The 14,451-nt window shown below is 39.0% G+C and overlaps 1 protein-coding gene across 1 annotated transcript in view; it reads left to right on the forward strand.

Annotated features, from left to right (window-relative positions):
* The window catches only part of MYSM1 (Myb like, SWIRM and MPN domains 1), a 287,009-nt gene that overhangs the window by 40,431 nt on the left and 232,127 nt on the right, over positions 1-14,451 (forward strand). The window contains exon 8 of the mRNA XM_053693624.1: positions 699-1,411. Coding sequence (XP_053549599.1) covers positions 699-1,411 — 713 coding nt within the window. The remainder of the gene's footprint in view (positions 1-698; positions 1,412-14,451) is intronic.

Consider the following 14,451-nt stretch of genomic DNA (forward strand, 5'->3'; position numbering starts at 1 on the left):
TGTTTAAATTATACTAACAGACAAATCCTATATGACTAATTTTCTAACTCAATATTTTGACTATTGTATCAGCATAACCAGAGTTCACCCTGCTGTCTATCAAAATGATAGACCGTGCAATTCTAAATGCCTTTCCATTTTACTTCCATTATCAGAATTTGCACCTTCTTTTTATATGCACACTTTCTGAGGCGCAAGCAGAACTGGTAAATAAACTTGTCCCTTAAACATAAGACTAAAAATGTTATTTTTTTGCAAAGTGATTTTTTTAAACAAACTTTAATACTTTTAAATTGCCTCATTTGGATAGAACAAATGAAAAAAAGTTTAGATAGAGTGTACAATTTTAATAAAATATTTTAATGGGAAGGCGCTATGTTTAACAAAGGATCCCTAAAAGAAAGAGGCCAATTGATAATAGAAGTATTTTTTTTCCATTTTAATTGTACACTTTATCTGAATCAATAAAGTTTAATTTTGTCTCCACCCCTTGAATGTAATGTAGATTAATGTGAGACATAACATATGTCAAAATAGTACCCAACCAGATTATTTTTTTTTATGTGAGAAACCTTTTTAAGCCTTATGGATAACCAGGTTGCATTTGCATTTTTTGCTTAATTTTAGTAGTAAGATTATAATTTACTAGCATTCATATTATTTTAAATATGACAGGATGTTATTTCCTGTTTTTTTAGTGTAAAGTGGGAGACACTGAGAAAGAGGAATCTAAGAATAACACAGACAGCTTTCATGCATTCAGTCTTGAAGATAATTCTGAAGAAGCTACTTTGGCGGATGAATTTACCACTCTCAGAGGTAGATCTGATCCAAACCTTAATGCTGTTAAGATTGAAAAATTATCAGATGATGAAGAAATAGACATAACAGATGAAGGAGATGAAGCACATATCAGTAATCCACACCTTTCAGCAGATAAAGCGAACCCACATTTAGAAAGAGTTGGAAGCAATAAGGCTATTAACCCCATGTTGCACAAAAGTCCTTTTAGGACAGAACTATCAGAAAATGTTTCAAGTTCTCCTGTACTAAATGATAAACAGACAGATATAGAGGACAGAGAAACATTTCAAACTTTGACTTATAATGCTAAAAATACACTTAACAATGAACAGTGCAAACAGGAAGGAGATGATGGCCCTCCTTGCCTAGAACAGGATACCAAAGACATATGCTCAGGGCACCATTCCAGTTCACCCTCTATGTATGAGAATGGAAATGAAAGCCAAGATGAAGGAGATGAACTAAAGCCACCTGACCAGGAAGCAGAAATAGACAGAGATTTCATCCTAGAAGAAGAAAAGCAAGCAATTCCTGAATTTTTTGAAGGTCGCCCAGCAAAAACTCCAGAACGTTACCTTAAGATTCGCAATTATATTTTGGATCAGTGGTAAGGTTTTGAATAACATAGATCATAAATATTTATTGATATCAACGTATAATAGTAATAAATATTACTGCATATATATTTATTTTTTTAAAGGCTCAAGTAATTTAGTATATAAAAAATAAAAAAGCTGACCTTTTTACTTATTTAAAGGGACAGTGTACACCAATTTTCATATAACTGCATATAATAGACATTATTATAAAGAAGAATATGCACAGATACTGATCTAAAAATACAATATAAAACATTTTAAAAACTTACTTGGAAGCTCCCAGTTTAGCACTGTTGGTGATGTTAGGCTGGGACACCCAGTGAAAGGGGCTGGGAAAGTAGAAAGTGCAGACCCTTCCCTGCATATGAAAAGACAGATTACACAAACAATAACAGCAAGAAGTTGTAGACCTGGGTCTACACCTGATACTTTGGGGCTTGGTTAGGAGTCTGAAAATCAGCACAACAATGTAAAAAAAAAAAAATTATACATTGTTACAAAAAGACTCCAAGATGGGCTATATAAACAGATCATCTACAAAACATTTATTGAAAGAAAAATCTAGTGTACAATGTCCCTTTAAGTAAGTGTAATAAGCTTGATTTGCATTATTTTCACTATAGTCTGTTCAGCAATATTTATGCAAATATGGAGTTTGCATTTCACTAACCATCCTGCTGATCATATTGCCTACGAACACACACAACTTTGTACCCTTTTTAACTTCTGCATTGATACACTAGAAAAGTATATATATAATTTAAAGGGACAGATTACATCAAAATTGTTATTGTTTAAAAAGATAGATAACGCCTTTAGTACCCATTCCCCAGCTTTGCACAACCAACATTGATATATTAATATTCTTTATAACCTATAATCCTCTACATTTCTGCCTGTTTCTAAGCCACTATAGACAGCCTCTTATCACATGTTTTTATATTTGTTTTTCACAACAGGAGACTGCTAGTTTATGTGAGCCATATAGATTAAATTGTGCTCACGCCCGTGGAGTTATTCAAGAGTCAGCACAACACGGCACTAATTGGCTAAAATGCAAGTCAATAATAAATAAAAATAATCCCTTAAACCTACATTTCTTCTATAAGGTACGACGAGTCCACGGATTCATCCTTTACTTGTGGGATATTATCCTCCTGCTAACAGGAAGTGGAAAAGAGAACCACAGCAGAGCTGTCTATATAGCTCCTTCCTTGGCTCCACCCCCAGTCATTCTCTTTGCCTATTCTAAGTACTAGGAAGGGTAAAGTGAAAGAGGTGATAAAATATTAGTTTTTAATTTCTTCAAGCAGGAGTTTTCTCTTGTTAAGTGTATCCAGTCCACGGATCATCCATTACTTATGGAATATATTCTCCTTCCAAACAGGAAGCTGCAAGAGTCCACCCACAGCAAAGCTGCTATATAGCTCCTCCCCTAACTGCCATATTCAGTCATTCTCTTGCAAGCCTCAACATAGATAGGAGGTCGTGAGAGTCTGTGGTGCTTTCTACTTAGTTTATTCTTCAATCAAAAGTTTGTTATTTTTAAATGGCACCGGAGTGTGCTGTTTATCTCAGGCAGTATTTGGAAGAAGAATCTGCCTGCGTTTTTCTATGATCTTAGCAGACGTAACTAAGATCCATTTGCTGTTCTCACACATTCTGAGGAGTGAGGTACTTCAGAGGGGGAATGGCGTGCAGGTTTTCCTGCAGATAAGGTATGTGCAGTAAAATATTTTTCTAGGAATGGAATTGACTAAGAAAATACTGCTGATACCGAAGTAATGTAAGTAAAGCCTTAAATGCAGCGATAGCGACTGGTATCAGGCTTATTAATAGAGATACATACTCTTATAAAAATGTGTTTTAAAACGTTTGCTGGCATGTTTAATTGTTTTTTAACGTACATTGGTGATAACACTGTAATGTTGGTATAGCCTTAAATGCAGTAAAAGCGACTGGTATCAGGCTTATTAATAGAGATACATACTCTTGTAAAAATGTGTTTTAAAACGTTTGCTGGCATGTTTAATCGTTTTTTAACATATGTTTGGTGATAAAACTTATTGGGGCCTAAGTTTTTTCCACATGGCTGGCTTAAATTTTGCATAGAAACAGTTAACTGAAGTTTTCCACTGTTGGCTGTGGCAGTTTGTTGTGTCTGTTTTTAAAAACGTCTATGTCGTTTTTTTTATCTGTTTTTTGCATTAAGGGGTTAATCATCCATTTGCAAGTGGGTGCAATGCTCTGTTACCTTATTACATGTACTGTAAAATTTCGTTTGTTTTACTGCCTTTTTTTCACTGTTTTTCAAATTTTGACAAAATTTGTTTCTCTTAAAGGCACAGTAACGTTTTATATATTTGCTTGTTAACTTGATTTAAAGTGTTTTCCAAGCTTACTAGTCTCATTATTAGTCTGTTCTAACATGTCTAACATAGAGGAAGTTCTGTGTTCATTATGTTTTAAAGCCATGGTGGAACCCCATCTTAGAATGTGTACCAGATGTACTGATTTCATGTTAAACAATAAAGATCATTTTTTGTCTTTAAAAACATTATCACCAGAGGATTCTGTCGTGGGGGTAGTTATGCCGACTAACTCTCCCCACGTGTCAGACCTTTTGACTCCCGCTTTAGGGACTCACGCTCAAATGGCGCCAAGTACATCAAGGGCACCCATAGCGTTTCTTTTACCAGGGGATTCTGTCGAGGGGAAAGTTATGCCGACTAACTCTCCCCACGTGTCAGACCCTTCGACTCCCGCTTCAGGGACTCACGCTCAAATGGCGCCAAGTACATCAAGGGCGCCCATAGCGTTTATTTTACAAGACATGGCAAAGGTGGTGAATAATATTCTGGCAGCAGTATTAGTCAGACTACCTGAAATTAAAGGAAAGCAGTTAGCTCTGGGGGTAGATACAGAGCATACAGACACTTTAAGAACCATGTATGATACTACCTCACAATATGCTTAGTCTGTGGGTGATTTTTTTTTTTTTTTTTTTTGACTCAGGGAAGATGATTTCACCTGATTCTGATATTTCTACATTTAAAATTTATGCTTGAGAACCTCCACTTGTTGCTCAGGGAGGCTTTGGCTGCTCTGAATGAATGTGTACAATCGCAGGGCCAGAGAAATTGTGTAGACTGGATAAATAATATGCAGTGCCGGTGTGTACTGATGTTTTTCCAATACCTAAAGAGGTTTACTAAAAATTTTTTAATAAGGAATGGGATAGACCAGGTGTGCCGTTCTCTTCCCCTCCTATTTTTTAGAAGAATGTTTTCTAATAGTTACCACCACACGGGACTTCTGGCAGACAGTTCCTAAGGTGGAGAGAAGAGTTTCTACTCTAGCTAAGCGTACCACTACCTCTGACGAGGACAGTTGTGCTTTTTAGATCCAATGGATAAAAAATGTTTATTCAACAGGGTTTTATCCTGCAGCCCCTTGCATACATTGCTTCTGTCACTGCTGCTGCGGCGTTCTGGGTTGAGTCTCTTGATGAGTCTTTACAGTTAAGCGACTCCATTGGATGAATATATTTTACAAGCTTATGCTAGCCAATTCCTTTGTTTTCTGATGCCTTGTTCATTTGACTAGACTAACGGCTAAGAATTCTGTTTCTTTCATGTAATTAGCAAGAGTCCATGAGCTAGTGACGTATGGGATATACATTCCTACCAGGAGGGGCAAAGTTTCCCAAACCTTAAAATGCCTATAAATACACCCCTCACCACACCCACAATTCAGTTTTACAAACTTTGCCTCCGATGGAGGTGGTGAAGTAAGTTTGTGCTAGATTCTACGTTGATATGCGCTCCGCAGCAAGTTGGAGCCCGGTTTTCCTCTCAGCGTGCAGTGAATGTCAGAGGGATGTGAGGAGAGTATTGCCTATTTGAATGCAGTGATCTCCTTCTACGGGGTCTATTTCATAGGTTCTCTGTTATCGGTCGTAGAGATTCATCTCTTACCTCCCTTTTCAGATCGACGATATACTCTTATATATACCATTACCTCTGCTGATTCTCGTTTCAGTACTGGTTTGGCTTTCTACAAACATGTAGATGAGTGTCCTGGGGTAAGTAAATCTTATTTTCTGTGACACTCTAAGCTATGGTTGGGCACTTTATTTATAAAGTTCTAAATATATGTATTCAAACATTTATTTGCCTTGACTCAGAATGTTCAACTTTCCTTATTTTTCAGACAGTCAGTTTCATATTTGGGATAAATGCATTTGTTTCAATCATTTTTTCTTACCTTAAAAAAATTTGACTTTTTCCCTGTGGGCTGTTAGGCTCGCGGGGGCAGAAAATGCTTCATTTTATTGCGTCATTCTTGGCGCTGACTTTTTTGGCGCAAAAATTTTTTTCTGTTTCCGGCGTCATACGTGTCGCCGGAAGTTGCGTCATTTTTTTTGACGTTTTTTTGCGTCAAAAATGTCGGCGTTCCGGATGTGGCGTCATTTTTGGCGCCAAAAGCATTTAGGCGCCAAATAATGTGGGCGTCTTTTTTGGCGCTAAAAAAGATGGGCGTCATTTTTGTCTCCACATTATTTAAGTCTCATTATTTATTGCTTCTGGTTGCTAGAAGCTTGTTCACTGGCATTTTTTTCCCATTCCTGAAACTGTCATTTAAGGAATTTGATCAATTTTGCTTTATATGTTGTTTTTTTCTTTTACATATTGCAAGATGTTCCACGTTGCAACTGAGTCAGAAGATACTACAGGAAAATCACTGCACAGTGCTGGAGCTACCAAGCTAAGTGTATCTGCTATAAACTTTTGGTATCTGTTTCTCCAGCTGTTATTTGTATTGCATGTCATGTCAAACTTATTAATGCAGATAAAATTTCCTTTAGTACTGTTACATTACCTGTTGCTGTTCCGTCAACATCTAATTTTCAGAGTGTTCCTGATAACATAAGAGATTTTATTTTTTAAATCCATTAAGAAGGCTATGTCTGTTATTTCTCCTTCTAGTATGCATAAAAGTCTTTTAAAACTTCTCTTTTTTCAGATGAATTTTTTAATGAACATCATCATTTTGATACTGATAATGGTTCTTCTGGTTCAGAAGTTTCTGTCTCAGAGGTTGATGCTGATAAATCTTTGTATTTGTTCAAGATGGAATTTATTCGTTCTTTACTTAAAGAAGTGTTATTTGCATTAGAAATAGAGGATTCTGGTCCTCTTGATACTAAATGTAAACGTTTAAATAAGGTTTTTAAATCTCCTGTAGTTATTCCAGAAGTGTTTTATCTCCCTGATGCTATTTCTGAAGTAATTTCCAGGGAATGGAATAATTTGGGTAATTTATTTACTCCTTCTAGACGTTTAAGCAAATTATATCCTGTGCCATCTGACAGATTAGAGTTTTTTGGGACAAAAATCCCTAAGGTTATGGGGCTGTCTCTACTCCTGCTAATGTACTACTATTCCTACGGCAGATAGTACTTAATTTAAGGATCCTTTAGATAGGAAAATTGAATCCTTTCTAAGAAAAGCTTCCTTATGTTCAGGTAATCTTCTTAGACCTGCTATATTTTTAGCGGATGTTGCTGCAGCTTCAACTTTTTGGTTAGAAGCTTTAGCGCAACAAGTAACAGATCATAATTTTATAGCATTATTATTATTCTATAACATGCTAATAATTTTATTGGTGATACCATCTTTTGATATCATTAGAGTTGATGTCAGGTATATGTCTCTAGCTATTTTAGCTAGAAAAGCTTTATGGATTAAACTTGGAATGCTGACATGTCTTCTAAGTCAACTTTGCTTTCCCTTTCTTTCCAGGGTAAATAATCATTTTCGTTCCTTTCCTCACAACAAGGAACAAAAGCCTGATCCTTCATCCTCAGGAGCGGTATCAGTTTGGAAACTATTTTCAGTTTGGAATATATCCAAGCCTTCTAGAAACCTATAGCCAGCTCCTAAGTACCTATGAAGGTGCGGCCCTTATTCCAGCTCAGCTGGTATGGGGCAGATTACGTTTTCTTCAAAGAAATTTGGATCAATTCCGTTCTTAATCTCTGGTTTCAGAAACATTGTTTCAGAAAGGTACAGAATTGGCTTCAAGTTAAGGCCTCCTGCTAAGAGATTCTTTTCTTTCCCGTGTCCCAGTTAACACAGCAAAGGCTCAGCATTTCTGAAATGTGTTTCAGATCTAGAGTTGGCTGGAGTATTTATGCCAGTTCCAGTTCTGGAACAGGGGCTGGGGTTTTATTTTATCTCTTCATTGTACCAAAGAAGGTCAATTCCTTCAGACCAGTTCCGGATCTATCATTATTGAATCGTTATGTTAGGATACCAACATTCAAGATGGTTACTGTAGGACTATCCTGCCTTTTGTTTAGCAAGGGCATTATATGTCTACAATAGATTTACAGGATGTGTATCTGCATATTCCGATTCATCCAGATCACTTTTAGTGTCTGAGATTCTCTTTTTAGACAAGCATTACCAGTTTTGTGGCTCTACCGTTTGGCCTAGCCTCAGTTCCAAGAATTTTTTTCAAAGGTTCTCGGTGCCCTTCTTTCTGTAATCAGAGAATAGGGTTTTGGTATTTCCTTATTTGGACGATATCTTGGTACTTGCTCAGTCTTCTCATTTTCGAAGAATCTCATACGAATCGACTTGTGTTGTTTCTTCAAGTTCATGGTTGGAGGATCAATTTACCAATCAGTTCATTGATTCCTCAGACAAGGGTAACCTTTTTTGGGTTCTAGATAAATTCAGTGTCTATGACTCTGTCCTTGTCAGTCAGGAGAAGTTTAACATTGATATCAGCTTGTCAAAACCTTCAGTCACAATCATTCCCTTTGGTAGCCTTATGCATGGAAATGTTGGGTCTTAGGACTGCCGCATCAGATGCGATCTCCTTTGCTCGTTTTCACATGCGACCTCTTCAGCTCTGTATGCTGAACCAATGGTGCAGGGATTACTCAAAGATATCTCAATTAATATCTTTAAACCGATTTTACGACACTCTCTGACATGGTGGACAGATCACCATCGTTTAGTTCAAGGGGCTTCTTTGTTCGTCCGACCTGGACTATAATCTCAACAGATGCAAGTCTTACAGGTTGGGGAGCTGTGTGGGGGTATCTGACGGCACAAGGGGTTTGGGAATCTCAGGAGGTGAGATTTCCGATCAATATTTTGGAACTCCGTGCAATTTTCAGAGCTCTTCAGTTTTGGCCTCTTCTGAAGAGAGAGTTGTTCATTTGTTTTCAGATAGACAATGTCACAACTGTGGCATACATCAATCATCAAGGAGGGACTCACAGTCCTCTGGCTATGAAAGAAGTATCTCGAATTTTGGTTTGGGCAGAATCCAGCTCCTGTCTAATCTCTGCGGTTCATATCCCAGGTATGGACAATTGGAAAGCGGATTATCTCAGTCGCCAAACGTTGCATCCGGGCGAATGGTCTCTTCACCCAGAGGTATTTCTTCAGATTGTTCAAATGTGGGAACTTCCAGAAATAGATCTGATGGCTTCTCATCTAAACAAGAAACTTCCCAGGTATCTGTCCAGATCCCGGGATCCTCAGGCGGAGGCAGTGGATGCATTATCTCTTCCTTGGAAGTATCATCCTGCCTATATCTTTCCGCCTCTAGTTCTTCTTCCAAGAGTAATCTCCAAGATTCTGAAGGAATGCTCGTTTGTTCTGCTGGTAGCTCCGGCATGGCCTCACAGGTTTTGGTATGCGGATCTTGTCCGGATGGCCTCTTGCCAACCGTGGACTCTTCCGTTAAGACCAGACCTTGTGTCTCAAGGTCCTTTTTTCCATCAGGATCTGAAATCCTTAAATTTAAAGGTATGGAGATTGAACGCTTGATTCTTGGTCAAAGAGGTTTCTCTGACTCTGTGATTAATACTATGTTACAGGCTCGTAAATCTGTATCCAGAGAGATATATTATTGAGTCTGGAAGACTTGTATTTCTTGGTGTCTTTCTCATCATTTTTCTTGGCATTCTTTTAGAATACCGAGAATATTACAGTTTCTTCAGGATGGTTTAGATAAGGGTTTGTCCGCAAGTTCCTTGAAAGGTCAAATCTCTGCTCTTTCTGTTCTTTTTCACAGAAAGATTGCTATTCTTCCTGATATTCATTGTTTTGTACAAGCTTTGGTTCGTATAAAGCCTGTCATTAAGTCAATTTCTCCTCCTTGGAGTTTGAATTTGGTTCTGGGGGCTCTTCAAGCTCCTCCATTTGAACCTATGCATTCATTGGATATTAAATTACTTTCTTGGAAAGTTTTGTTCCTTTTGGCCATCTCTTCTGCCAGAAGAGTTTCTGAATTATCTGCTCTTTCTTGTGAGTCTCCTTTTCTGATTTTTCATCAGGATAAGGCGGTGTTGCGAACTTCTTTTGAATTTTTACCTAAGTTGTGAATTCCAACAACATTAGTAGAGACATTGTGGTTCCTTCATTATGTCCTAATCCTAAGAATTCTAAGGAGAAATCGTTGCATTCTTTGGATGTTATTAGAGCTTTGAAATATTATGTTGAAGCTACTAAGTCTTTCCGAAAGACTTCTAGTTTATTTGTTATCTTTTCCGGTTTTAGAAAGGCCAGAAAACTTCTGCCATTTCTTTGGCATCTTGGTTGAAATCTTTAATTCATCTTGCCTATGTTGAGTCGGGTAAGACTCCGCCTCATAGGATTACAGCTCATTCTACTAGTTCAGTTTCTACTTCCTGGGCGTTTAGGAATGAAGCTTCGGTTGATCAGATTTGCAAAGCGGCAACTTGGTCCTCTTTGCATACTTTTACCAAATTCTACCATTTTGTTGTATTTTCTTCTTCTGAAGCAGTTTTTGGTAGAAAAGTACTTCAGGCAGCGGTTTCAGTTTGAATCTTCTGCTTATGTTTTTCATTAAACTTTATTTTGGGTGTGGATTATTTTCAGCAGGAATTGGCTGTCTTTATTTTATCCCTCCCTCTCTAGTGACTCTTGTGTGGAAAGATCCACATCTTGGGTAGTCATTATCCCATACGTCACTAGCTCATGGACTCTTGCTAATTACATGAAAGAAAACATAATTTATGTAAGAACTTACCTGATAAATTCATTTCTTTCATATTAGCAAGAGTCCATGAGGCCCGCCCTTTTTTGTGGTGGTTATGATTTTTTTGTATAAAGCACAATTATTCCAATTCCTTATTTTATATGCTTTCGCACTTTTTTCTTATCACCCCACTTCTTGGCTATTCGTTAAACTGAATTGTGGGTGTGGTGAGGGGTGTATTTATAGGCATTTTAAGGTTTGGGAAACTTTGCCCCTCCTGGTAGGAATGTATATCCCATACGTCACTAGCTCATGGACTCTTGCTAATATGAAAGAAATGAATTTATCAGGTAAGTTCTTACATAAATTATGTTTTTTTACTATACTGGCGCGCAGAGCGCTATGGCTTATATCATGGTCAGCTGTCGTGACTTTAATAAATAAGCTACTTAACTTCCCTTCAAGGGGCAGACCCTATTCGGGCCTGGTTTGAAGGAGATTATTGCTTATATCACTGGAGGAAAAGGTCATGCCCTTCCTCAGGATAGGTCCAAATCAAGGGCCAAAAAAAAAAAAAAAAGTCTAATTTTCGTGCCTTTTAAAAACTTCAGGGCAGGTGTGGCATCCTCTTCCTCTAAGGCAAAACAAGAGGGAATTTTTGCTCAGTCCAAGGCGGTCTGGAGACAATCGGACCTGGAACAAAGATAAGCAGGCCAAGGAGCCTGCTGCTGCCTCTAAGGCAGCATGAAGGAACGGACCCCTATCCGGTAACGGATCCTATAGGGGGCAGACTTTCATTCTTCGCCCAGGCGTGGGCAAGAGATGCCCAGGATCCCTAGGCATTGGAATTTATATCCCAGAGATATCTTCTGGATTTCAAAGATTCCCCCCCAAAAAAAGGGGAGATTTCGCCTTTCACAATTATCTGCAAACCAGATAAAGAAGGAGGCATTCTTACATTGTGTACGAGATCCATCCAGTTCCAAGAGAGGAACAGGGACAGAGTTTTTACTCAAATCTGTTTGTGGTTCCCAAGGAGAGGGAACCTTCAGACCTATTTTGGATCTAAAGATCTTAAACAAATTCCTCAGAATTCCGTCATTTAAGATGGAAACTATTCGTACCATCTTAACTATGATCCAGGAGAGTCAATAGAGGACTACAATGGATTTGAAGGATGCTTATCCTCACATTGTGATGCATAAAGATCACCATCGTTTTTCAGGTTTGCCTTTCTAGACAGGCATTACCAGTTTGTAGCTCTTTCCTTTGGGATATCTACAGCCCCAAGAATCTTTATGGAGGTTCTGGGGTCGCTTTGGCGGTCCTTAGACCGCGGGGCATAGAAGTGGCCCCTTATTTAGACGACATCCTGATACAGGCGTCAAACATCCAAATTGCCCAGTCTCATACGGACGTAGTACTGGCATTTCTGAGATCACATGGGTGGAAAGTGAACAAGGAAAGAGTTCTCTATCCCCAATCTCAAGGGTTTCCCTCCTAGGGACTCTGATAGATTCTGTAGAAATGAAAATTTACCTGACGGAGTCCAGGTTGTCAAAGTTTCTAAATTTCTGCCGTGTTTTTTCATCCCATCCGCGCCCTTCGGTGGCTCAGTACATGAATGAAATCGGCTTAATGGTAGCGGCAAGGGACATAGTACCGTTTGCACGTCTACATTTCAGACCGCTGCAACTATGCATGCTCAGTCAGAGGAACGGGGATTACACAGATTTGTCCCCCTGTTAAACCTGGACCAAGAGACCAGAGATTCTCTTCTCTGGTGACTGTCGGGTCCATCTGTCCAAGGGTATGACCTTCCGCAGGTCAGATGGGACAGTTGTTACAATAGATGCCAGCCTTTTAGGTTGGGATGCAGTCTGGAACTCCCTGAAGGCTCAGGGATAGTGGACTTAGGAGGAGACCCTCCTTCTAATAAATATTCTGGAACTGGGAGTGATATTCCATGCTCTTCAGACTTGGCCTCAGTTAGCAACTCTGAGGTACATCATACTCAGTCGGACAATATACACGACTGTGGCTTACATCAGCCATCAAGGGGGAACAGAAGTTCCCTAGCGATGTTAGAAGTATTACAATAATTCACTGGACAGAGACTCACTCTTGTCTATCAGCTATCCATATCCCAGGTGTCAGACTTTTCTTCCGGGGGAGTGGGATTTCCTCCGGAGGTCAAGACCAAGCAGGAGAGGGCTTTGGTGTTTTTGACAGCGCCTGCGTAGCCATGCAGGACCTGGTATGCAGATCTGGTGGACATGTCATCCTTTCCATCACGGTCTCTGCTTCTGAGACAGGTCCCTCTACCTCAGGGTCCTTTCAACCATCTAAATAGAATCAATCTGAGATGGACTGCCTGGAGACTGAACGCTTGATGTTATCAAAGCATGGCTTCTCCGAGTCAGTCATTGATACCTTAATACAGACATGAAAGCCTGTCTCTAGGAAAATTGAACATAGATATGGTGTAAATATCTGATTGTTATGAATCCAAGGGTTACTCATGGAGTAAAGTCTGGATTCCCAGGATATTATCTTTTCTCCAAGATGTTTTTGAGAAAAGGGTTGTCAGCTAATTCCTTAAAAGGGGACAGATTTTTACTCTGTCTATTTTTTTGCACAAGCGTCTGGCAGGTATTCTAGACGTTCAGGCATTTGGTCAGGCTTTGGTTAGATCCAAGCCTGTGTTTAAAACTGTTGCTCCGCCATGGAGCTTAAACCTGATTCTTAAGGTTCTTCAAGAAGTTCCGTTTGAACCTTTTTTGTTCCATAGATATCAATCTTTATCTTGGAAAGTTCCTTTTGGGTAGCTAATTCCTCGACTCGTAGAGTCTCCAAGTTATCTGTGTTACAATGTGATTCTCCTTATCTGGTCCTTCGTACGGATAAGGTAGTCCTGCGTACCAACCTGGGTTTTTTCCTAAGGTGGTATCTAACAAGTACATCACTCAAGAGATAGTTGTTCCATGCTTGTATCCTAATCCTTCCTCAAAGAAGGAACGTCTATTACACAATATTGGACGTGGTTTGTGCTTTAAAGTTTTACTTACAAGCTACTACAGTTTTCATCAAACGTTCACCTTGTTTGTTGTCTATTCTGGACAGAGGAGAGGTCAAAAGACTTCAGCAGCCTCTCTGTCTTTTTGGTTAAAAAGCATAATTCATTTAGCTTATGAGACTGCTGGACAGCAGCCTCCTGAAGGGATTACAGCTCATTCTACTAGAGCTGTGGTTTTCACTTGGGCCTTTTTTAAATGTGGCTTCTGTTGAACAGATTTACAAGACGGAGTCTTGGTCTGCGCTTCATACTTTTCAAATTTAACAAATTTGATACCTTGCTTCTTCTGAGGTTATTTTTGGGAGAAAGGGTTTTTTACAGGCAGTGGTAACTTCCGTTTAAGTACCTGCTTTGTCCCTCCCATCATCCGTGTACTTTAGCTTTGGTATTGGTATTCCATAAGTAATGGATGATCCGTGGACTGGATACACTTAACAAGAGAAAACATAATTTATGCTTACCTGATAAATTTATTTATCTTGTAGTGTATCCAGTCCACGGCCCGCCCTGTCACTTTAAGGCAGGTAGTTTTTTCATTTGAACTACAGTCACCACTGCACCCTATGGTTTTTCCTTTCTCTGCATGTTTTCGGTCGAATGACTGAATATGGCAGTTAGGGGAGGAGCTATATAGCAGCTTTGCTGTGAGTGGACTCTTGCAGCTTCCTGTTTGGAAGGAGAATATATTCCATAAGTAATGGATGATCCGTGGACTGGATACACTACAAGAGAAATAAATTTATCAGGTAAGCATAAATTATGTTTTTTTGTTTTAAATGGTACCGGTGTGTACTATTTACTCTCAGGCAGCAGATGGATGAAGACTTCTGCCTGGAGGATGATGATCTAAGCATTTGTCACTAAGATCCAGTGCAGTTCCCACAGAGGCTGAGGGGTACAGGAAACATCAGTGTGAGGAACGTTTTCATGCTATATAGCAGTGAGGTA

This window comes from Bombina bombina, chromosome 10 (genome assembly GCF_027579735.1).
Source record: "Bombina bombina isolate aBomBom1 chromosome 10, aBomBom1.pri, whole genome shotgun sequence".
Lineage (NCBI taxonomy): Eukaryota > Metazoa > Chordata > Amphibia > Anura > Bombinatoridae > Bombina > Bombina bombina.